Source organism: Echiichthys vipera (genome assembly GCF_963691815.1).
Source record: "Echiichthys vipera genome assembly, chromosome: X".
NCBI lineage: Eukaryota > Metazoa > Chordata > Actinopteri > Perciformes > Trachinidae > Echiichthys > Echiichthys vipera.
Genome location: NC_139825.1, coordinates 23,774,843 through 23,800,585, shown reverse-complemented (window position 1 = coordinate 23,800,585; position 25,743 = coordinate 23,774,843). Strand labels below are relative to the sequence as shown.

Sequence of the window (25,743 nt, the reverse complement as noted above, 5' to 3'; positions counted from 1 at the left end):
TCTAGCCGCGCCCCGGAGCATTTGAGTCTTTGTGTCTGTGTGAGAAAGGGCGTGGAGCTGTTTCAGTGTGATGGAATAAGCTATAATTATCAGGTGCGATGTTGAATGAATGTCATTCACACCTTATAATTAAAGTATGATGAAATAAACTAGCTTTTTGATAAAGTTTATAATGTCATTTTTAAGGCTGTATCAGTAGGATTTGTCACAAAAAAATGATATTGTACTAATGAATGTCCGGTGAAGACCTTACAGAGGTGAGAACTCAACATGTCTGAGTGAGTGACGACGTTATGATGGAGCCCAGTTGCGTGTAAGTGTGACATTCTGCTCCACCTTGGCAGAGTCATCGAGGTTGATCAACTCCCGTCTGGATGACACGCGCTACCAAAACTAGTTCTGTGAGGCTGGAGTGTTTTATCGTAAAGAAAACCAAAACCTCAACAGATAAAAGTTGAGGTCCCAAATCTGGCGGTCAACTAAACGCACTGACTGACCAGAGGGTGCTGTGTTGGAAGAAAGGCCTTTAGCTTTATGAGAAGAGTTAAAAGAGTAAGTCACGTATAAGTATGTTAGCAAAGTCTTGTTAAGAGCTATAAGTGGCAGTATTGCGTAGTTTATTTGTGTGAGGATGGTGTGAGCAGAAATACCCTCATATTGGGTCACTTGAGTGAGCAAATAAAGTGAGTTAGAAGAGTTAGAAAGCCAGGAAGTATTTGTTAGATGTATTGCCCTGGCTGTCATTTCTGTGCAGCTTGAACATCAGCTATGTTTTTTTCATTGTTACCATCCTAGTTTGATGGCATGCTAATAGTTGCTTATCAGTAAAAAGTACAGCTGAGTGAGTCATTTTTATAGCTCTCGTTTCTACTAGAACAGGTTTGCTGTTCAAATGACACTTTTGTTTTTCTCGTATTGTCTGAATTTAAACCTGTCTGAGACCCCCTCCAGTGGAAAGCCCAGTCTGCTCTGATTGGTCAGAGTTTCAAGATCTTCTGCATCTGCACTTTCTGCACCATCATTGCAGACGGGGAATGACTGTAACGGCACTGTGGCAGCACTTTGTACCTGTATATAGTATAGTTGTGACATCACAACTGTGCAGAAGTCCTGGCGGCTCGTTTAAAGGCAGTTTCTGAATACGTCTGTGTGTATTTCTCTGTGGACTGAGCATTTTGATACTTTTACAGTATTTATATAGTAGCTCAACCTGATTTATGCTAAAACACATGGAAATCTCACTTTCTACAATGTGGGACCTTTAAGGTATTTGTCCATGAATTGTTCTTTTTAATCTATTGATGTTGCTAGATGAAGAGTCAGTGGATCACCAGTGTTTGTACCAAATTTCAATCCATAGAATAGTTTGCAATACATTATACTACTAGAGAAAAAGTTTGGTTCATCCTTTGTGGACCTTAAATGTCTGTTCCAAAATTCACGACAATCTCACAGCTGTCGACATATATCAGTTTGGACCAATTAAAACTAATCCACGTTGACTACTGAGTAAAAGAAAGTACAAGTGTCACAAGTAAACACTGATTTTATTTAAACAAAAATACACTGCCTGACAAATATAAGCCAGATCAGAGTAATTTATCTTGTAACAAATTACATAAATACAAAATAAAATAAATATTAAATAAAAATAGACAGTTGCATTAAGTGATGATGTAAACAAACAAAAGACACGAGGAAAAAGCATCATGTGATACAGAGACCAACTACAAAACATAAGAATGTGTGATTCTTTGCCCTGAGAGGAATAATCATTCCAAATTTAAAAGAAAGTCTCATTGATCATAACAAATGTAGAAAAACAAGTTTTAAGGATCCAGAAAGGATAAAGGGAGTTCTTGGAAGAAAACAACCTTAAACATGAAGAGCATTAAATATTTCAGTCATTCAGTAAATACAAACCAAGCACACTCACATTGTCTCACATTTTGTACTTACTTTTATAACTTGTTTATGTTCAACATATAAAACATTTTTACATACGGATAAATTATTCGTCTTCTGTTAATATAAAGTACATAAGTGTTTTTGATCTCAGTCCTTTCTGAGTGGCTTGGAGGGTCCTCTTCAGTCGGGCCACCAAAAAAAAGCCCCCTGCAGTGTAGCTCAGTTTGACACCCCCACTTCAGTCCTCCTCGTCCGCGAGTGAAATGGTATGGTCGGTCAGTGCACTTTGATTTAGAGGAATGCTTAGATCACACTGAAAACACGCTGAGGGAGCTGGTCTCATCTTTCAGACCCAGGATGCTGTATGCTATCCTCTTCATGTGACCGGGCAACCGCACTCCAATATTCCTGATGTCTCTGCAAGGACAAGATACATGAGACCGCTTTTGAGTGCGTGCTAAAAACAAGATGGACTTAGAAAAAATAGAAAGTATATTTTGATTGGAAAATAATATCTATATATTGGACCTTAAAGCAATGCATAAATGGTTGAAATAGACTGCTCAAAAGGATAGAGATAGAGATAGAGATAGAGATATATAGATAGATAACCAATGGAGGCAGTGGTAGACTAATGAATCCCATGTTCTTTGAAGTTAAATTACTGTTCCACTTAAAGTAATGAATAAAAAATCTAAATAGTGTGCTAACAGTAGTGGATTCACTTGAGATAGCTTGTTCATCAGACAGGGCTGTGGGGGTTCATCAGAAAAAAAACGGCCACTGCTGTGAAAGTCACGGCAGTCAGGAATGAGAGGAATGACATGGGCAGAGGCGAAGTATTTCTGCATTTGCAAACTGGCTAACAAATGTTCAAGCTGAGAGCTCAATACTTTCTCTGTGTTGCTTAAAAAAATGTGGCCTGGTGCCAGATTAACCGGAGCTGCACCCGTGCCATGTGTGCACTTACTCATGCCTCAAGGCGAGCACCTGCTCCATGGTTGTGATCCCAGCGCGAGAGAAGCTGTCGTTGTACTGGTTCATTTTGATGGACTCCAGCCACTCAGGCACCGACCTGAACATGGTGCCGTCACAGCCGCTGGTGCTGGGCAAGCGGATGGACACTCTGCGAGGGACAACGTTTAATGAGTGCATCACGTGATGATGTTTCAACAACAAGGAACCAGTTTTACTGTCAACAAATTGCAGACAGTTTCAAGAATGTTTCGATAATTTGTTATTCTAGTAAAAAGAAAAAGTGTGAGACAGAACTTGGAATTAATATAATTCTCGCCTGCTTATTAAAAGGTCCCATATTATTCTAATTTTCAAGGTTAATACTTTTGTGTTTCTTTTAGAACACGTTTACATGCTTTTTGATACTTTCACAATATTTATAATAGCACACTGAGCTGCTTTATAATAAAAAAGACATGGCAATCTCACTTTCTACAATATGGGGCCTTTAACAAGCAACAAGCGTTTATAAATACAAAGTTTAAGTTGTGTAATTCTCCACAGATTTCATTGTACCCTGCTGAGAGGATTACTTAAAAAAAATAATGTTCATACCGTGGATCAAAGTCAGCAATGGGTTTCAACGACTCTGGGCTTCGGAGCAGTTTGTCCAAAATGTTAACGATATCTGAGAAGCGAGGTCGTTTTGAGCGTTCATGCTGCCAACACTGGAGCATGAGTTGGTAGATAGCGGATGGGCAGTCCATCGGAGCGGGAAGCCTGAAGGCCTCGTTGATGGCCTTCATGACCTGAGGAAGAGTGAAGGCGGCGCTTAGATCTGAAGTAAATATTCACGAGCGTAGTGACAGTCAGTCAAACAGAAGTGCTGTGTTCGTATGTTGACATTAACAGTTCATTTGAAAGAATGGTGGGAAACTACTCAGCTTTCTATCACCACCTATGCAGCGTAGACTCTCAGTGGTTATTCACATTAAAGTTTGACCTACACACAGGCCAAAACAATCCTTCATCTCAACTGTAAGAGTTGGAAAGACGATGAAACATACCTCATGGTTGCTCATGTCCCAGTAGGGTCGTTCTCCAAATGCCATGACTTCCCACATGACAATGCCGAAGCTCCACACGTCGCTGGCTGAAGTGAATTTCCTGTAAGCGATGGCCTCCGGGGCCGTCCAGCGGATTGGGATTTTACCTCCCTGACAGAAGAGAAACATTAACAAATCATATTTAATGGGTGAAGGCAGTGGAAACACGAGGCGCTGAAAGACCAACACTTTGAATTGGACACTTGAGAGTAAAAACAGTCTGGCAGTTGTTAATGGAAAAAAAAAACATGCTATGCTTTTAGGCTGTAAAATGTAGCTTTTAGACTCACTCTTGTTGTGTAGGTGCCCTCTGCATCATCCTCCAGCACTCGTGACAACCCAAAATCAGACACTTTACACTCCAGGTGGCTGTTAACCAGAACATTTCTTGCTGCTAGGTCACGGTGGACGTAGTTCATGTCAGAGAGGTATTTCATGCCAGCAGCTATTCCACGAAGCATCTCCCCGAGCTGATACGATGGAATCTCTCCATCACGGTCCTAATGGGAAAATAATACATCAAATAACTTTACTTAAAATATTTTTATCGTGTCATAAGTTTCAGTCAAACTTTTCTTTGTTTTCTTTTTCTTTCAACTGTATGTACTATATTAACAGGGTGGGTTCCCACTCCTTTTCCAAAGTCAAATTCAAGCACTTTTCAAGCATTTCAAGGTGCATTTTGATCGTTTTCCAGCACCTCACAGCTGTGGTAAACTACATATTTGAATACAGTACAATACTCAGTATTCAGTATACTTATTATTGCACTTGTTGATGGCATTAAATTAGATGTTATTGTCCTATAAACAACCAACATGATGGTTTGAGACAGCTTTTTAAAGAAGGACCACACATGAAAACAAATGGATCAACAACTATAATCACCAACTATTTTGATATTCTGTTAATGATCAAAATTAATTTTTCATGCAAAAATGTCAGAAAATGTTTTCAGTCTCTAAAATATGGAGATCTTCTTTTCTCTGTGTTATATCATATAAGCCATCTCATATAACATAACATTTTAAGCATTTCATCAAAATCCAAGCACTTTTCACACCCTGAAAACACCAAACTAAAATTCAAGTGTTTGCAAGGATTTCCATGACCTATATGAACCCTGATTAAAGGAAAACGTGCTTGCCGTGAGTTAGAGTGAATACCAGCATTTTAATATAATCCGATATAAAGAAATATATATAGAAACATAATAAGTCCCTTTGCAATATGACGCAAAAAGAACAAGATAGTAAAACTCAAAATAGCTGGCTGAATATAAAAAAATATTAAAGAATGAAATATTAACTGTAATGCATACACCTACCTTCAGATATGTGTCCAGAGCTCCGTTCTCCATGTATTCTGTCACTATCATGACATGCTTGACTGAAAATGAAAAGTTATTTGTTCGTTTAGTGAAAGAAAAGTGTACAAACAGTTGATACAAATGAGTTGGGAACGATTGTTTGGCTTCTGAGGTTATCAACTCACATTTCGTGACAACTCCCTCCAGACGGATGATATTCGGGTGCGAGAACTGACCCATGATGCTGGCCTCGCTCAAGAAGTCCAGTCTCTGTTTCTCTGAGTAACCTGGCTTGAGGGTCTTGATTGCGACAGCCACCTCACCTCGCCCAGGAGTCTTCATCATGCCCCAAAACACTTCCCCGAACTCTCCTGATCGGTAGCAAAAGGAAACGTTAGAAGCTGCACTCGGAGATTTGGATTTGAGATTTGAAGATAGACACATGTACATATATTTATATATAAAAAATTAAACACTTACCAACACCGATTACTTTTTGTTTGCTAATGCTACTGGAGTCAATTTCTGTGACAAACTTCTGGATGGCGATGTTAGGGTCTTCATACATGTGTGGATCAACGTAAGTCTTCAGAGGCTTGAGCTGATCTAAGGAGAGGAAAGAATGACTAAGTTTATTAGGCTAAATATTAACTTGATGAGCGATGATTACTATCTTTACTACAGGGTTTCTAACCTGTGGAGAAGTAGGGATCTTCAGGTCCTCCTCTGCCCCGGGAGTTCATTCTCCTGAGAGGAAAACATGAAGAGTCACTACAAGACTAAACAAAACACAGACTGGCTTTTTAGTAATTGCAGGTCAGTCTCTGCTGAAAAAGACCAAGGCTGTATTCAATAGCAGCACCAGCTATTACCAATAAACCCTCCCTGAGCTGTCATACCAGAATATCTTTAATTTACTCAAGCTTGTGGCACATAATCACACAGTTTGCAGTTTGTCTGTAGATAACATTTATCTGAATGACACAGGCGTTGGATGTGGATATGAAGCATGTTGTTACCAACCGTTTACGCAGCAGCAGGACGGCCACCACAACGAGCAGAATAACCGCTACCCCGACTACAGCTCCCATCACCATGGTGGAGTTGTTCTGGATCTGAGACTCAGCTGTGTAAATTACAGAGAGACATTTATCAACTGTGTGCGCAATAAAAGTTCATACTGAGTGACGTTTGAGAAACTAGCTTCATCTTCTGTAGATTTTAAGACTGCTGAGCAGTACCTAATGGTGAAGTAAGGAACTCGTGCTCCACACTGTAGCTGCCGGGATTCCCCTCAGGACTCAGCGCCTGGACCCTGAACATGTACGTAGTGTCTGGGGTGAGGTCATTGATCTGAACTGAGCTTTTCTCCAGAATCAGGACTGTGTAGGTGGTCACATCACGCTCACCCTCATCATCCTTCGAAGAGGAAAGTGGCCGTGTTAGAATACATTTACAGCCTCAACTTTGAATGAGGGAGACAAAAGAGAACAAAGCGTCTTACTTTTCTGCGGTACATAAGCTCATAACGGTGATTGATGTGGGCTGGGGGCCTGCGAGACAGAGTCCAGGACAGAGACAGACTGGTGGGGCCGCGATCATCCAGATGGATCAGCGTCACCTTGGGGGGATCTAACGGTCGGTGAGAGACAGAAAGCAAAATAATGGTTAGTGACTAATCATAGTCTTTGGATAGGCTATTTGGAAATGAAAGCCTTTGGGATTCAGTGGGTCAGACTGGATTCTTCTTTGTATAGTAAACCCTTATTTTTGTGCAAAGTTTTTTTTACAGAAAAATACCATATAACATGAAAAATGTCTCTTTGGGGTCCTGGAGAAAACAGAGTTTCATGAGAACTGCTTATAAACATAATGTTTACATCGTGAGAGGTTTCAGAAGCGCACTGCAGAAAAACTGGTAAGGGATAATGTAAGGGGTCATTACTGCTAAATTAACCCTGACAGGGAGATGCAGGTTTTATCTCGCAGTAATGGCCCATTTGCTCTACATTATCCCGCTTATCACACAGCTACTTACTAAGGAAATAAATACTTTCACACAAAATATTGATTTAAAAATGACCCTCCAGAGTCTGAGATCAGAACTGCATCCAACAGTCTGTTATTAAAAAATTAGAGAACACAAAATGCTGTAACTGACCAATCAGAATCAAGTACTCAACAAAGCCATGTACTAAAAAAAATAAAAAATAAAATACCAGATTATATTAAAGTGATGGTGCCGTAAAAGAGCATTTCACAGTTGTAAACATAAACATTCTATAAACTGTTCATGTGTCCCAGTTTATTTCCTGTTGCAGTGAATGTGAATGACATCAACTGACAGGAAGTTAAGTTAAGGTTAAGTTAAGGACCAAGGCTGTTGCCTAGCAATGGAATTCCATTAAAAAGGTCCATGACAAAGTTTTATGGTCTCTATTTTACCAAATAAACCCATTCAATTTGAGGCTTAATGAAGGATTACCACTTCAACACTTTTTGTGCTTGAGGTGCACAATTACGATTATTATGGGGTAAGTGGGGTCAGTGGGACCCGAAACATGAGAAAGTGAAGCCACTTTGAGCAGAACACAAGATCAATTTAGTTTAAAGCCAAAACAAAAAGCTTTCCATGGGATCACGCTAACCTGTATAGTCCAGAGCAGTGGTGATGCTTGCGATGGGCCTGTCTGTACCAAACTGGGACACGCCACTGTGAGCCTCCACAGTGAACGTGTAGTTCAGATGAGAGTCCAGGTCACTAGCGATGACCGTGGTGTCCTGCAGGTCTGTAGGACCTGGCTCGAAATGGATCTTCTCACCACAAGGGACACACAAGGCCCCATCGCAGTGCTCGCACACCACACTGTAGGTGAGGTCACTGCGACCTCCGGTCACCAGCGGTGTGCTCCAGGACAGCTGCAGCCTGCCCTCTGCTGAGAGTGTGATGGAGGTCAGGTCTTGAGGGGCACTGGGTGGAGCTTTGGGAGGAAGTACATGACACAGAATGGTTAGCCTGATATTCTGATGTACCTGTGACGAACAGTCTTTATCAGTAATACAACAGTGAGTGTGGTTTTACCGGAGCAGGGGGACTTAGGAGGGTCTGAAGTAGAGCGGAAGAAACCTTCTTCACATTGACATTCAGTGGCTCCAGCTGTTGAGGGCTTGGTGTTATCAGGACAAACCTGACATAACTCGCTGGATACAGATGGCTTGAAGTAGCCTGGTTTGCAAGCTGTTGTAAGAGAAAGAAGGTGTGTGTTAGTTTAAGGTTGACATTTGAAGTAACTGTGAAACAGACAAACACAGGAAGGAATGACTGATCTAAACGCAAACAATGAAGCTGTCCCTGTAATACCAGCCTGTTCTACCCCGACAGGAAGCTTTTGTTGTGAGTAACCTGTAATCACCGAGGCTTTGTATCCAGAGGAATGAAAAGGGATTTCCCTGACGGCCTGCCTCCACTCGCCTTTTTCGCCTGAAGGCCTAATCTCAGGTCACGCTGCCAGTGTCAACCGGATGACAGCCGAGCATTAAATCCATCAGGTGATCTGATCTGCCTTTCCCCTGTGAACTCTCAGCTCATATTCTCTGGCACATAATATTCCTGTTTTTGCCAAAGGAAATGGTGCCTTGGACACTAGTGGGGAGTTGTGATGGACATTACAGAGGATAATCAGCCTTCCAGGGGACAGGAGGTTAATGAACGTGCAGAGTGGACAGAAACTAGAGCGCAAGAGCTGCAATTCAGTCTGAGGCCGATGTTTCCTCTCATTCTTCCTTCCTTCCTTAAGCAAACCCCCCCGGACACCAGACGCAAATCACAGCATCCAAGGTTGAATAGTTAGAGGACGAGAGAATCAGGAAAGAGGAAAAGCTGCTGGAGACAAAGTGTGAGTTTCAGCGTGTTTATGGAAACAGACCCACATACTTTTTAAAAAAGGGCTCCAGCACAGTAAAAGAACGGATCTTGTGCAAGATCTCCTCTCTTCTGCTTTCTTTCTGCCGTCTGTCTAGGGAGGGGCCTTTCATCTGGCCCCTGTGCCGGTGGCCGTGAGAAGAGGTCGAGTGAACCCTGAATTGAAGACGTGGTCGTGTTACTTCACCATTCAGGCAGAAGGACCTTTGCACTCCAAGTATCGCCATAGTGGAGGAGAAGGAGCAGGTTGAGGAGGAGGGATAAAAGATGAATAGATGGATGGATGGATGGGGGAAGGGGGTAAAGGTCTGGAGCACCAACAGAAGTTCTCTCTGGGGAGTCACTCGGCGGCAGTGGGGGTGTAGCTGAGGTCTTTTGGCATAAGAAAAGGGGGCCAGCTTATTTCATCTTGAGCTGCCGCAGCAGGACCTCTGTCACGTACCAGAGAAAGTCCAGCCCCATTCATCTATTGTCTCTGAGATTGGACAGAGTGGGGCCATAAATATGTTGCTTTACTCATTATACAGCTCGCAAATGGCGGCATGTGTGCGATGTTTCAATACAAACATTGTGAATACGAACTTTGGCAGTGATGGATTCTCACATAATTACTTTGAATTAAAGTTTTAGCATCATTTTGTTAATCTGCAAAGAAGGGTTGAAATATTTTCATCTCATCCAAATTAACTTTTTCCCCCTTCTTGATGGAAACTGTGCTTGTAATTGTCCCGCACTCCTTTTTGACTACACCGCACATGTGAAAAGGACTTATGTTCCGCACCGGTGCATCTGTTAATTGAATCTGTTTTATGCTCTTTGTGTCGAGGCATTGTTCTAATGAGTGGGAACACGGATTAGGGAGCTCGTTGCGTGTGTTAACAACCGGATGAAAGAGCAAAGGGAGGCAAAGCGGGGCATGTCATTGGCTAACAGCTGTCCTGTTGCTCTACTAATCCTCTTGACTAAATTACACTCCACACCTAACTAACCACTCTCATGCACCAACTGTCGACTGACTCCCCACCCTCCGACGCACACCAAGGACAACCTTCTTATGTGTGTCAGTCAGCATTCCTCCTTATGGCGCTTTACTTCCTTTTCCCACAACAGTTGTGCTCTTTAGTGGAATGCACATGCAGACCATGAGCCTCAGAGGACATCACTTTCTCTCGTCAAATTGGAAAATGGGGAGTTGGAACAAACTACATCATTATAATTGTGTTTTAACTTATGCAATAAAACATGTTTCCTGCTTCCTTATACACCGGTCATCCTCCAGACTTTCCTCTCTATGTCTGCCAACTTCCATTTCAGGTGCTCGGCTCAGACTCCACCTGTGGTCAGAAACCTCCAAGACTGAAACATTCCTCTGTCGTGACTTCCTCCACGCCTTCCTCCCTTTATTCTGTCTTAATTTTTTACAACCCTAGTACAAGATTCACCGTTTCAAGCACAGTACTTATCTACCAATGGTGTGTAGGGCTGCAACTAACAATAACTTCCATTACTTCTGGCAAATAGTTGATTAGTCGTTTGATATATATATATATGTATATATATATATATATATATATATATATATATATATATATATATATATATATATATATATAATGTCACAATTTCCTGAAGCCCAAAGTCCTTTAATCTTTAAATTAATTATTTTTGTTACAGTCTGACAGACAACAATCTAGAGTCTAGAGTGAAAACTGAAAAGTACAACAATTAAAAAGCTAGAACCAATTCATTTTTTAAATTTTTGGTAGAAATAGTGACTTATACGATTGATCAGCTCTCAAAGTAGTTATTTATTCATTTCCTGTCGATCAAGTAATTGTGGTAAGAAGGACCTGCTGTCTTATAGGAAATGACTCCACAAAGAAACCAAGCTCTGCCAGCCAAGGTGACTCGGACCATCAGGAGTCATAAACCGCAGCCTGACTCAGTCTAGCCTCTGATAGGCGTGCCGGGCCCCATCCCTGTAATCTGTGGCTTCTGTCACCCTGGCAACTGGAAAAAAACAAATACTTGTGAGCAGAAGACGCACCACTCAGGTAGTTATTCTGACACATTCACACGGCCTCTTCCTTTAGTCAATCAGTGCTGTGTAGGTGACGTGAGGGTAAAAGAATTCCTTTCAGAGATCCCTGCAGCGTACTGTGCCCTTCCTCCCTCCTTCCTCCTCTTTCTGTGCCCTCTCTCCTCCCACGTTTCCTCCAGACAGCTCAACACACCACACCCGAGAGCCAAAAGACAAATTCCACACAAACAGTAGGAGCACATACAGTATGAACACCACAGTTATGTCTTTTACTTTTTTTTTTTTTCATACATTAACTCACAGGGAAGTACATACTACAAAGTTTTTGCCTACTTAAACTTACCCCCGGTGTCACTCTTATGAATAGACAAAGTACAAACATTCAAAAATATGTTCTCAAATCACTATTAGTTTAAAATCATAATAAAATATGTGGGTTTTTTAAACTACCTGTTTATAAATATTTGAATGGGTAAAAAGTTTACCTTCATGTCCTTTTAAAGAGGAACTGTTTACCTATGTCATACTACATACCAATACTTTACAGTATGTATGTGTAATACATGGCTTGTGCCTTTTGTATACAAGACATAAATGTACTTTTCTATTTTGAAAGGGTGCGCCAGCTTGAAATCTCAACGCAAAATGTTTTTCCAATGATGTAATATGTTTAGTTTTCAATCTTTTCCAGCTTTAATTAGCTCATCAACTTCTACTGAGCAGTGAATTGTGTCCTTCAACATCACATTCACAAATGAATCAATCATCAATCAATTAGTACACAAACTGATACAAATCTTTAGTATAGTATATGTGTTTTCTATCAATTCCACCTAAAATAAGTATGTAGTATGGAATTGGGACACAGCTTCTTGTACTGTATATTATCACCTCCATTCATGGACTGATCCATAAAACCTCAGCCCAGCCCCATTCCTGAGTCCTGAGAAAAAGGTAGTGGGAACAATACACTATTGGCCAACAGGTAGAGAGATGAGGCACCGTCGGGAGACTGTTGAAATGACCTCACTGGATATTATCTAGATCACATGAAGCAATCTGTGGTTGCCGTAAAAACAAAACAAAACAAACAAGTTGAGACATCTTCCCTGTTTCCTCCCTTTCCCCCGTTCTATCCTACCATCACTTCAACGCAGATATGACAGAGACAGAGTGCTTCTGGGATAGATTTCCAAACAAACCAGACACAATTAACATTCCTCATGCGCTCATTCCTCTCACCTTGCCAAAGTTGTTGGAGTTTCATTTACAACAACTCCTAAGGCAACAAAAACATGTCTCAGTTGAGTGCGTGGCATATTTTTGTAGTGCTTACCTTGGCAGGAGTCCCCGGTGGTTTCGTAGCCGGCGAGACACTGGCACTGACCCACAGGAACCACCCATTCGCCCTCAGCTGTGCAGTAGATGCGAGGGGTGGCCTGACTGACAGCGTTCTCCACACAGGCTCCCTCCACCTCCTTCAGAGCGTCCGCCACCGTCTCCGGGAAGGCTGCCAAGCTCTGCACTGTGGATGGGCATGTCTTGTAGTAAACTCTGACAGACAGCAGCGCCACACATGCACCCATGTCCTGAAAAGCCAGGTAGAAGCCCTTTCTAGACAGAGGCCCCATGGTCCTCGTCTCTGTGTTGACCTTCAGTACGCGGCCCCGTGTGACCTCGTCAGGAGCTATGGTGGCCACTTTGCGGAACTGGCCTTTACGGAAGTTGGTTCCTACGTCGGCGTCAGCCTCTGAGATGAAAAGGTTGAAGGTTTCTTTGCATGCCACAGAAGCGCCATCAAAAGTGTTGCAGTCTCGCACAATAAAACGGAGCTCCACAGAGACCCGTGTGGTTCCCGGGCGCCGCTGGATGAAGGTTGTGCGTAACCAGTTGTCTTGTTCAGTAGAGTCTATGCTACAAACACTGTATGTATAGAAAAGTGAGCCATTCACCACCGTCTGGACTATCTCCCACTGTAGAATAGATAAAGAGAGAGGAGAGGGATTAGTTTAAGGAGCAAAAGTCACCTTTACCAAGCTACAATAATGAAAGGAGAAAAAAACATTTTCAGGGAATAAGTGCAGGGTTCAGAGGCTTTGTTCTTGCTAAGAACCAGTTTTACTGATGAGACACCTCGTCTTTCATGCTGACTGAGAAGCTCATAAAGTGCAGAAGTGAGCTGCAGCTTTTTTTCCACACATTAAGATTATTGGCCTGGACATGTGACGCGCTCACAACGTGTGTGGTTTTCCACTAACACACGAGGGTGCATGTGTGTGAGACGCACCAGCAAATACTACTGTAGGCTACCAACTAACATTTATGGCAGTTAATGAGCTTTACAAGCACAGTGGTAGAAAAAGTGGCAGCAATTAAGACTTTTTAAGAGAGGGAAGCAATGACGGGCAGATTGATTAAAAGCCTCCATTCAACATTAAAATGTATCACCTCATACGTTAGCAGTACTGGTGTTTTCCAGGGAATAAACCAGTGACTATAACTTTACCTGTTGTTAGAACAGAGAGGCACAGAAATTACATGTTTCCAGCATTGCGAAAAGGTTACATTGGTATCATTAGATTGGAGCAGCACTCTATGAGGAATCGTAAATCTGTGATTTTCTTGTTACGCATATTAGCTCCTCTATATTTTTGCCACATTAAATACTGCAATTCAAATACTTGTAATTACTATTCGACTCCGATTGTTTATTCAGGCAGGTTACACTGCATTTAGAAAATAGCTTTGCTGAAACCAAGACCACACATTGAAAATAGTCAGTACACATTTAAATAAACTTACACTTAAATACAAGTGAGATAAAGTTGGTTTAGAACAAAGCAAATTTAATGGATAAGGGAAATCCCATCTGATAAAGCAACAGCCCTTAGATCTTTGAGAGCGCAAGAAGACATGCAGCCCACACAGTGGAAGTGGCCATGTCCTGTAGCTTTTTTTAGATGGAAAGCCACTGAACTATACATAGAGAGATGATTCTCCACACACGGACCAGCCTTTCTCTCTCTTTTACTTATGTCTTCCCACAACCGTACAGATCTTCTCGCTGCTGTTATCTCTCAGTTCAGAGAGGAATCACATGGACATCTTAAAATGTTGTTTTGTGATGATGGAAACAATATCCTGTGACTGTGTAAAATGCACATCTGTACTGTAGATTTAAATGCAGGTTACGGCTTGACATTTTAAAGGCATTCACAAGTTCTTTATGAAAGGGTAACGTTAAGACAACACTAGCTGGGCTCTGCCAAACCTCATCGAGCTGCCGCTCAGAGCTTTTTTAGTGGACCAATGAGCTGAAACAGACTCTCACATCGACTAATCTTCAGCTGAATGGTTTTAATTTGTTGTCCTACTCAGAGAAAGATAGTTACAAGTCTCGAAACTGAAGTCTTAAAGGCCTGTTGGGGTATAAATACTCACCCCGTTCTCAAATGGCAACGTCAACCACCCCAGCTCTGATCCTGAAGCTCTCATATCCAGCAACACTTCTGCAGAGACAAACAGAAGAAAACACCACAGTTACAACAGGCGCAGAGGCAACAGATGACAGCCATGCATCAATATATCCTAAAACGTTTAGCTTTTAAAGAAGATAAATGCTAAATGTTTTACAGCCCTATAAAACCTCTAGCGAAAAACAGTATAGCCTAGGTATTTTATTTGTTTATAAGGCTGTTAAATCATCACAATGACTTTGACTGTACAGTTAAATTCTCTGCCTTGATCTCTGGGGCCAACAGCTTTATGGGGGGCACATGCCATGCTTTGACGGGCTAATCAAGCATGTCGGTCTGATTCAGAACTTCATTGACCGTGTCCTCCAGGTCCAGGATACAGGACTAATAATGTCTGAGAAAGGCGTGGGCAACTAAATCGCCATGACGAGAGAAGTCGACATGAATATGCGCCACAAGTGAAACAAAAAGGCTGACATGTTAAGGCATCTAACAGGTGCCCTTTAACCTTAAACTGACAAAGACCAGTAAAAACAAATAAGGCGAGTTTATTTCTACATAGCACCTTTCAACAACAAGGTAATTCACAGTGCTTTACGTAGAACATTAGAAAGAAACATTAGAAAGAAACACATAAAATGACATTTCGATATAAAATGAAATCAACATAAAATAATCACAAACATAATTAAGCAGGCTACTTCACTTTAAAATACTCTTATATTTAATGATAAATAACGATATTTTTCATAGTATTAAATCATTTAAATTAATCTAAATAGTTAAGACACGGCTTAAATAGTAAAGGGGTATTTTCAAAAGAAGCATTGACCACACTAGAATGTGAATATGTTGCGATTTAACCGAACAAAAAGTTACCTATTTTAACTTTTAAAACAAAAAGTAACAGCAGACTATGAAATTCCAGCCTCCTGACTCACTTTGCGGTTCAGATCGGCTACACTTATTTCTTTTAACACAACGCTTGTAAAGTAGGCATGTAACACTTACGTTCTTTCGACTGGAGGCTGGAGAAAACATGACCAATGGATAAAAACCAGAACAAGTTCACCCGACGGAGCTCCATTACTACACACGACTTCGTGGTTTTAAATCCCAAAGCCTCGCTGCTCTCTGTTCCTCCGTCTGTCCCACTGACTCCACTTCTCCAAATACTTCACTCTCACCGGCTGAGTGAGCACGAGCCCGCAGGCCCATTGAGAAACAGGTGGCGTCATAGCCCCGCCCCGCACGCTCTGGAATGTTGAAGTCTTCCAAATATGGTATGAAGGGGGCGGGGCCATAACTGTTGGACCGCACCTGTTTCATTGATGAAAAGGATGAAGGCTTCATAAACTGCACTGTCATTCAGTGCGTTCACATGCAGTTTAATAACCTGCGTATAAACGGGTTTAGGGCATTTTCAGGTTAATCATGTGCATGTAAACGCACTGTATTGATCAGTGATGGAAGAAGTACTCAGAGCTTGTACTTGAGTAAAAGTTGTAATACCACACTCTGGAAATACTAAGTAAAAGTCCTGTATTCAAAATGTTTTATTTTCTTTCTATATTTTTTCTACAATTTATTGTTTCTGATCGATGCTTCCTCTATGTGTGCTATCCACTTTGCTGCTGTGAACAAGAAATTTCCCCTTTGTGGGACTACTAAAGAAATATCTTATCTTATCTTACGTAAGTAAAAGTACAAAAGTATTAAAGGTTGAATATGTAGAGTGTTCATTAAAAGCTATATTTAATAATAATAATAATATTAATAATAATAATAATAATAATAAACACCACCCATGGGGCATTTTGAGGAGTACAGAATGAAAGTATTGCTTTTTTAAAAATATATTCAGTCTGAATTAATATTTGAAAAAATTGTTAACAGATTTGACAATGAAGTTCTGTTTACAATGTAGCAACCAATAGTGTTGAGCATTGCAGGTTTCCAGGGTTGTTTGTTGTTTGGTGCAGCTTCTGTAGGCTGGCACTGGTGAAATGGAGTTTGCTAATCCAGCAGCTGAGTGACCGGAGATGGGAAAAACCAGAGTCAATATAGGCCGAGCATTCACTCCATGGACTGAGATAAAGGAGTGCAACGGCATTAAAACGAACGCTGAAATGGCTGCGTTTCTTCTTGATTATTAAGCTAACTTTCATATTTACTTAGCTGTAACGGCTAACGGTGACTGTCAGTCAAACTCCTCTGCAATACTTGTTTTTATGGTGTGATTTTCCAGAGGGGACGGGTTCAGACAGGCTCAAACAGACTCCGGTCTCCTGTAGGCTACTGGGCCGGTCTGACCAACCTGGCAACCCGACTGCTGAGATTATATTTTGTTGTTGCGACTACGATCTTGAGACACTAGATGGCGGTGTTCTGCTTATTCTCCATATTCAACCTTTAAGTAAAAGTAGGAATACCTCACTGTACTCCGTTAACAAGTAAAAGTCCTGCATTCAAAATGTTTCTTAAGTAAAAATACAAAAGTATTAACATTAAAATGTGCTTTAAGTAAAAAAGTGTACTCATTATGCAGAATGCCGCATTTAAGAATATTAGAATATGAGTTTATAATTATTGGATTAATGTTAATATCACTGTAATGTTGCAGCTGATAAAAGTGGGGCTAATTTTATTAATTTTAAATACAGCTGTGTAGCTCGAGCTATAACAATATATCTTATCCCATTTGTTGATAATATTTTGTATTACTAATCTTAATCTGTAAAGTAACTAATAACTGAAGTTACCAAATAATATAGTGAAGTGAAAAGTGTAATATTTCCTCTGAAATGGTGTCGAGTAGAAGTGAAAAGCAGATTAAAAGGTAATTACTCAAGTAAAGTACAAGTAACTCAAAATTGTACTTAAGTACAGTACTTGAGTAAATGTAGTCTTTCCTAAACTGGTATTGATTGATATTAAAATGTTTACTTTATAAATCAATGTTTGTTTTATTAATAAATCCATATAAAAACAACACTATACTATCATGTATTGTATAGTGTAGCCTATTTTAAAATCCAGCTCAGGTTTGTTAACAAAAAAAGAAAGAAATACAAAATATAAAGGCCTATGAATTGTGTAAACAATTGTGTCAAGCAGTGATGGAAAAAGTATACACCGCTATTAGCCTAATTACTTTGATTAAAGTAACAAAATACCCCAATGTAAACCAGTGTTTAAGTAGGCTATCACAGTACATGTACAGTAGTATCAACACCATGTACTTAGATAAAGTAAAGTTTTGTTATGATAATCAGTGATAGGAGGAGTACTTAGATCCCTTGTGTTAGGGAGGAATTTATTATGATGCCAGAAAAGAAAACAAAGTGCCAGAGTCCTGTATGTCTGAGACTGAATGAGTTTAATTACTGGACCGAGGAGAAACAGAAGAGTTGTCAACACATAGTAGTGCGTGGAGTCAATTCTGAGGCTGAAACAGCAAAGACTAAGTACTTATACTAGGAAGGTGGATCGAGACAGAAATGACATGTGCTTTCATCTCATTGGCTAAAATGCATAAACATGACTGTAATTGAGTGACGGTGAGTGTCATCATTTAAGTCTGCAGAGTCAGACTGAAGTCAAGGGAATTGTGGCTCCAGGGAGTTTTCAGGGCAGCCTGACTGACACAGAAATAATCAGAACAGAAGCCCACTTTACTAACGAGGATTGGACATTAACCCAAACTGTCTAGGGAAAAATGTAATTCTCCTTACCACCTTGTACAACCACAAATAGGCTACTCAAATCCAAATGTACTTAAGGGTTACCAGCCAGTGCTTTATTTATTAAAAGTTATAATTTCTCTCTTTTATAGTCCATATATGGCTTTTTATTAGGCTACATATACATTGTTGCAGCTGCCGAGGTTGAGCTCATTTAAAGTATTTTACATTGAATTGGGTAGTTTGATCTAAATAAATTCATCATTTTTTAGTTGATCATCTGTTTTCTACATAATTTACTCTGCTGAGTAGCTGTTTTCTTATTATATAATTAATAATATAGTGAAGTAAAATCTAGGTTCAACTGTGCTTCAATAGGCTACAGTACTTGAGTATATATGTATGTATTTACTAGAGCAATAGTTCTAAACGTGGTACTTTTCTCAAGGTGAATTCAGATGTTAATATCTGATGTCTTGGGTATTGTGCTTTTGTTGTACTTGTACGTCCGTGTATTAGTATTCTGTGTTCTCATGGACTTGGCTGTAAGGCGCATATGGGTGAATACACTGAACACCGGTTCATTCTTAAAAATGAGCTCTAATCATTTTTGACCAAAATAGTCTAAATGTGTTTCAGTTTAAATTTAAGTATAGTTTCTTTGCACACGGGCATGCAAATTTGATTAAAGATCAAGCACCGAGCTGAACCATAGCATGGAGGTGTACATTTGCATTTTAAATATACATTAAGAAACTTTCTTGGATGTTTTTCTTGAATCTTCAGTTCTGGTCGCAAATGTTTCAAACAATAAGTGCCAGTGATACAGCACAAATATGTTTGGGCTTTACTAGCCTTTCAAAATGAAAGCGTGTTTAAGCTGGACGACCTTTTTTCACCGTCTTCCAAGTAATTGCCTGAATGTGCCACATCTCGTCCAGAACTTGTCTTTCCCACGACTGGTAAAGGAGGGGTCAAGTGGGAGGGGGTGGTCTGGTATGAATATATGACTACTAATGAGACGCTCCTCATAAAGAACTTTACAATTTGGGTATAAATATGTGACCACAAAGAAAATCTGACAATAGCATCACCTAGCAACTCTTATCTGGAGGAATTTCAGAGTCAAGTCTTCTCTGTAGAACGTGTACTTGGAAAGAAGAGCCCCTCGATTTCAGAGCCAAACACAGACCCCCCCAAAAAATCAACTGAAGAGGCGAACATTGTCTTGTCCAACGTTACCATACACGGACATTAATCAGACAACAGACAGAGTGAAAGATGTTGGTGAAATAATAGATTAACAAGTTACGTGTGGGCTGAATTATGGCTCTCTGACCTTCTAATGACAATTACTTAAATTGCGTACAAACATAAATTGTGGTTTAACATGATAAGTATAATTCCAGCAGAAGGGGAAAAGAAGAACCTAGAAGAAGACGCCTTCTTATTCAATTGTGCATGACAATTAAAGATCTGTTCTCATAGTGACATTTGTGTGTTTAGATTTTTAGGATGAACCTTTTTCTCTAAATGATAAGATTGGTTACATTTGAACAATAACTCAAGCAGTTTGAATTCTGTTTTCCTCTACTGTTTGTCAACTCAAGCTTCCACCAATACTTGTTTTTTATTGCTCAAATATAAGTTATTTTCAGCAACCAAAATCCAGTCCCTTCTGTGGAGAAAAAAAATGTGATCTGCTTTGCAATCCCACAAAGCCTTGACACCATTGAGATCCAGATATCCGTCACATCCAAATGCTACAACACACTTTGTTTTGAGTGTGAACTGCCACTTGAAGAAAACTTCCATCTCAAGCACTAAACCGGTCCTTTCTCTCCTCTCTTCATTGGTTTTGATACACAGTGAGGTACGCTGAGGTGTTATTTTCGAGTGTGTTAATGCTTCGACTCTGAGAAGTGGTTTCTGTTGTCAACCAGTTCTCGAAAGTGTCAAAGGTTAACACCCTCTCTAACACACACAAGTATGCAAATGCTTTCATTACAATACAGGCTTCTTTTTATTCACCTAACAGTGCATGCGTGCTGCTGAAGAGCAGGCTGCGGCCTCACATCAGCGCTGAGTCCCCCCCTCCCCTTGTCCCGAGCTTCTGAGGGTGATGACAACACAAAAGTACTTCACACTGGGGGCTGGGTCTGCATTTTGCGGGTCAGTGAATAGCAAGCCAAAGCAGCAACGCCATGTCATTCAGACTCTGCTCCCCTCACACCCCCGGCTTTCCTCACACTCCTCATGGTATCAGCAAACATAGAGGTGGAACACTATTGAAAGCACCGGGGAGTTTTTGTGTACTGCCAACATGAAATGCACCTACTGTTTTCGTCCATTCCACCATCTCTGTGAGAGCCCCCCAAAACCCTTGTTAAGAAATGATTGATTCACGCCATTGTCACTACATTTTGATGACTGCCTAACCAGGGGAAGAATTACTCAGCTTATTTACTTAAGTTAAATATCAATCCCACACAAGAACCACTAGAAACACCCCATTACAAGTGAATGCACATTTAAAATTTCACTCAAGTAGCCTAAAAGTCCAGAGGTATTTTCAAAAAAACTTAAAAGTAAGTAAAAGTACTCATTTAATAGACCGTCGGGTTTCATTCCTTTATTATGGGCTCATTATTATTGATGCTTTAACATGTAGGCAGTATTTTAATGTTGTAGTGGAGCTCATTTTAACTCTTTCACATGTTTTGAACAATTTTAGTTTAAAAAGTAACTAGTGCATGTATCTGTTAAATAAAAGTATAATACAAGCGATATTTAAAAGTACCTTTAGTATTTGTGTAAATGTACAGTTATGTTTCACCACTGCTAACAGTGCCTGTGTACATTGTGTGCTGGTTAATTCTTATCTATATTTGATTTTATTGTTGAAATTAGGTATTCATTTGTCTCAGTATACAATACATGTATGATCATTTGATGCATTTTCAATACAGCCAAAGTTGTAAAAAGTTGTTTCCTCTGGCATACTCATTTTGTTAAGGAAAGCTTTCTGCTTTTCCGTGACAAACATATATCCTTGTTAAGGAAAGCAGTGCTAGTGACTTCAGCCTGATAATCAGGCCGTGTTTGAACCACACGAACATGTGGGTCCTGATTCACACGCCTGGAACAAGACTAAATAACACATTGCATTCTGTAGATAATCCTGGGGGAGTTTAAAGTTGGGTTTTTTTCTACGAGCCTATGAGGTAGAACTTCTCACCCCACAAAGGAGTGTGTAATCCTTCAGATAACGTAAAATCACACAAGACAAAAGCAATCAGACGTGACGACAAAAACACAAGATATCTCAGCTCAACAACCCCAACATTGTTCAATTCACTACTGTACTTGTTTTGAAACCATGTACTGATAAGCTTTACACAAATAAACTACAACAGAAAGAAGGATTTGAAGTCACTAATCTCTGCAAGTTCAACACAGGTACATAAAATTATTTGTCGAAACCAAATGAAACCACACAACCACGTATTGTGAAGTATCTGCCAACAAATGTGCACTCTTATAATTACACCAATCCCAAACTACCATCCTTTCATTGTTCCTAACAAACAGGATGGATGTTGTGGAAGCTTCTTCATTCTGTGCTGTGTTGTCTGGACTGAAAAGCCTGAGCATTGTTTTTTTCCCCTGCATGTCCCCAGTCATCTCATTTTAAAAGCTCCACATGCCACCTCTGAAAAACACCACCTCTCTTCACTGGAATTTGGGGTGGGCGTCTGTTGTCTATGCAGGCTGTGTTGTGCGTGTGCAGTGTAGTGTTCAGAAACAAAAGAGAGAACACGCTTCAACATGTTTTTGTCTTATGAAGAGAAGAAATGTGAGAACGCAGTTTAAAAAAAAGGAGCATTAGTCATACATGCATGGGATAAGTCTATTTGGGGCTTCGCCCTGATCAGTCATCGCATTGGCACCGACCTCATCAAAGAGCAATGAACGCTGCGGGTATAGACAGATATTTTAGTTGGAATCCAACTGTCTCACCTTTGATCAAATAAAACCACCACTAATTACCAGTCACATATCAAACAACCACCCATAAACAACCATAAAAAACAGCCTTTGTTCATTGCTCATTATATTCTCATTGTGTAACAGGTTGTGTATTCAGATTTATCCCAGACTGAGGTCACTATAATCCTTCTCGTCTGGCAAGTAAAAGAGTAGGGGGGGCAAGGACAAGACTGAAAGTGAAATCTCCTTCAGTAAAGACCCGTGTTAAATGTATTGGGTGTTGGCAAAGGGGCCTAATAAAGATGACAGCACACATTCATATGCATTCGTTTGTGTGCTCAGCTTGACAAAGTCTGCCTCGCAGGCCTTAACAAAGGGGAGGAAGGAAGCCAGGGGCTGTGGGGAATGCCTGGGGGGTGTGTGGGACGACAACACACACACACACACACACTCACACACACACACATACACACACACACACACCACACTTAAACACACACCGTGGCCCTCCAGCTTGCGTCCTGTGGTCTCTCAAGTCTGAAGTTATAGCAGTGACAGCTGGGCTAGCACGCTCTGCATGGGCTCATTCTCTCTTCAGCAGCCAACCCCTCCCCTCCCTGCCACATACACACATACAGTCTGATACACATGCACGCACACACACAACCCCACACACACACACACACACACAGGATGCTCCATCCTGTTTACTGTTTACATTTCACAGTGGCCGACCAACTTGGGAGGGCTCTACATTACATTAGGGCATTACAGCTGTTTGTAAGGTAGTGGTGTGTTTTGTGTTTGTGTGTGTGTGTGTGTGTGTGTGTGTGTGTGTGTGTGTGTGTGTGTGTGTGTGTGTGTGTGTGCGTGTGTGTGTGTGTGTGTGTAGCCCACGTTAGAAACTAAAACACGTTGTTGAGATGAAAAGTTAATTTCTAAGATTGGAAACAGCAGTTGACAAAAACGACTCCCAGGTCCATCAAGTAGCATTTTGTGGCTTTCCATTGTTTCACACCATCTTCCAATTCCAAATTTGACCACCTGTTATTAGAATTGTAGTGGTTTTCTGAGCCCTTAACGGACTTCTTGGCTTAAAAATTGAGATTGAAAGTTAATTCTTGACATGGAAACAGCAGCTGAGGAAGACAAATACTAAATGGTTGTTTCACCTGTTTCATAACAAACTGTGTCGCTAAATGCTCACACTTCTCTTATAAAATGTAAACTTCCAAACAATACAAAACCAGCTGGGAAAGAACAAGAGAGTACGTTTTAAGAATGTTTCTAAAAGGTTAAACTGTCTACTTTCAGCTGCTAACTTCCTTTGTGTGTTTTAGATGGGGCCATGGAGCTGCGGAGTCAAGGCCTGTGCTGTACCGACCACAACTGTTCCGAGCCGGCAAAGGGAGGACCGGACAGGGCGACTAGCAGTGTGGTCAACAACAATCGGATCACTATTTGGCCAAAAGGGCACCTGCTTTGTTTGAGGTAGGTCTGGCTTCAGAGGCTGGTGACACGAGGCAACTGGACAATGTAGAGCAAACAGGAGCTGATGTTTATCCACTCAAACTCAGCAGTTTGTATTCTGATATTTTTATTCCTGTTTTTAAAATTGGAGGCAGTCTGTATCTGGCTTGTTGACGTCCTGTAGGCCAGCTGTTATTTTTTGGTGTGAGATGGAGCATTTAGAGCCGATGGCTTTTAATTGATGAGCTTAAGACTGAAAAGTAGAAAGCAGCAATACCACACAGACACTGGCAGAGGTCCCTCTTGTGTGGACAAAACACTGCAGTCTACAGCTGCCCCCAAGTGACAGAGAACAGCCAGGGACACGACTGCAGCTGCCGTAAGAACTTTGTAGAAGCTGATAAGTTATTCATCATGAGTAAATTTAAATGTGCTAGAGGTGACCTGTGAAATATTGCACTTAGCAAACAATTACAGAAATGTTTAATAATCTTATACTCTTGAGTTTAAGAAAGTTATATTTGGTTTATTGTCTTTTAAAAGTTGTCTTGCACCCCTTAAAACTGAGAAGACTTTGTGACCCCCGGTGAAGCTTTGGTGACCCCTAGTGGGAGTTGGGACCCACAGGTTGGGAACCAGTGAGTTGAAGGACCAACCTCCGACACCTGAAATCATTTAATAGGTAACAGATTTAATAGATAGCGTAACAATTGATGCAAGTTGTGCTGGTTCTGATCTGTAGTCGGGGCTTTCACCTGTGTCATATAAGGTAATAGTCAAATTGGCTTGATCTCCATAGCAACCATAGGCCAGAAACACAGATAATTATCCCCATGTCTTTACTTAGCCAATATATTTCACCTTGTACAATCATTAAAGGTTGAATATGTAAAATCTTCATTAAAAGCTATATTAAAAAAAAAAAAGTAATACACCCACAGGGTGTTTTGAGGGGTACAGGATGAAAGTATTGCTTTTCCATAAAACATTTAGCCTGAATTAATATTTAAATTTGTTTTCACTGGTTTGACACAGACTTTCTGTCACGTTCTGTTTACATTGTAGCAGCCAATAGCGTTGAGCATTGCAGGTTTCCAGGGTTGTCGGTTGTTTGGTGCAGCTACTGTAGGCTGGTGAAATGGAGTTTGCAAATCCTGCAGCTGAGTGACCGGAGACGGGCAAAAACCAGAGTCAATATAGGCCGAGCATTCACTCAATGGACTGAGAGAAAGGAGGTCAACGAGATTATGGCTAAATTTCTCCTTGATCTGTAACAGTAACTGTCATTAAAACTCCTCTGATACTTGTTTTTATGGTGTGATTTTCCAGAAGTTATGGGTTCAAACAGACTCAAACAGACTCCGGTCTCCTGCAGGCTATTGGGCTGGGTCTGACCAACCTGGCAACCCGACTGCTGGGATTATATTTTGTTGTTGCGACTACGATCTTGAGACACTAGATGGCGGTGTTCTCCTTATTCAACCTTTAATTTAACTAAACTGATTATTGCACAATTTATAATAGAGGAATTCCCTCCTCTGATAACCTTGTACACGGTCCAGTCAAAGCTCAGACCCACACTGGTAGGTAGGCTAATGCATTCTTGTGGGTGGGAGTCAAGTTTCTGCAGCTGATGTAGAAAAAGAAAAAAGTTTGAAACTTTGCAAAAGTGAAATGTTTGAAACTTTGCAACCCTTCTTTGCTGGTGAAAACTCGATGTAATGTCTTAAAGAACACTTATTTTACCTTATTATGAATACGGTATTTGCTAAGACTGGTGCATATTGCAGATCTTACTCTTAGAAAATGTAAATCCATAGCCTCCATCAGCAGCAGGACCGTGTCACGTGACTGATGCAGGAAGCGTTTACCGACGGTGTA

At 40.7% G+C, this 25,743-nt stretch overlaps 1 protein-coding gene across 1 annotated transcript; it reads right to left on the bottom strand.

Moving 5' to 3' along the window:
* Positions 1-1,541: 1,541 nt before the first annotated feature.
* On the bottom strand, positions 1,542-15,856 carry LOC310966069 (ephrin type-A receptor 2-like). The gene is made up of 17 exons (XM_083939868.1): positions 15,731-15,856; positions 14,685-14,752; positions 12,580-13,216; positions 8,363-8,518; positions 7,929-8,261; positions 6,785-6,912; positions 6,522-6,699; positions 6,304-6,406; positions 5,975-6,027; positions 5,761-5,886; positions 5,466-5,651; positions 5,299-5,360; positions 4,262-4,471; positions 3,933-4,082; positions 3,481-3,674; positions 2,879-3,034; positions 1,542-2,325 (listed from the first exon to the last, which is right to left on the bottom strand). The coding sequence occupies exons 1-17, from the start codon at positions 15,804-15,806 to the stop codon at positions 2,217-2,219; spliced, it is 2,925 nt and encodes a 974-aa protein (XP_083795994.1). The 5' UTR covers positions 15,807-15,856; the 3' UTR covers positions 1,542-2,216.
* Positions 15,857-25,743: the final 9,887 nt, after the last annotated feature.

What these genes read in the sequence shown, in the direction of transcription:
- LOC310966069 (XM_083939868.1), bottom strand. Translation starts at nt 15,806, where the DNA reads ATGGAGCTCCGTCGGGTGAACTTGTTCTGGTTTTTATCCATTGGTCAT. An exon ending in AGCTTATGTACCGCAGAAAA is followed by an intron (nt 6,700 to 6,784) that starts GTAAGACGCTTT and finishes TCCTCTTCGAAG; the next exon opens with GATGATGAGGGTGAGCGTGA. An exon ending in ATTGCTGACTTTGATCCACG is followed by an intron (nt 3,035 to 3,480) that starts GTATGAACATTA and finishes TGTCCCTCGCAG; the next exon opens with AGTGTCCATCCGCTTGCCCA.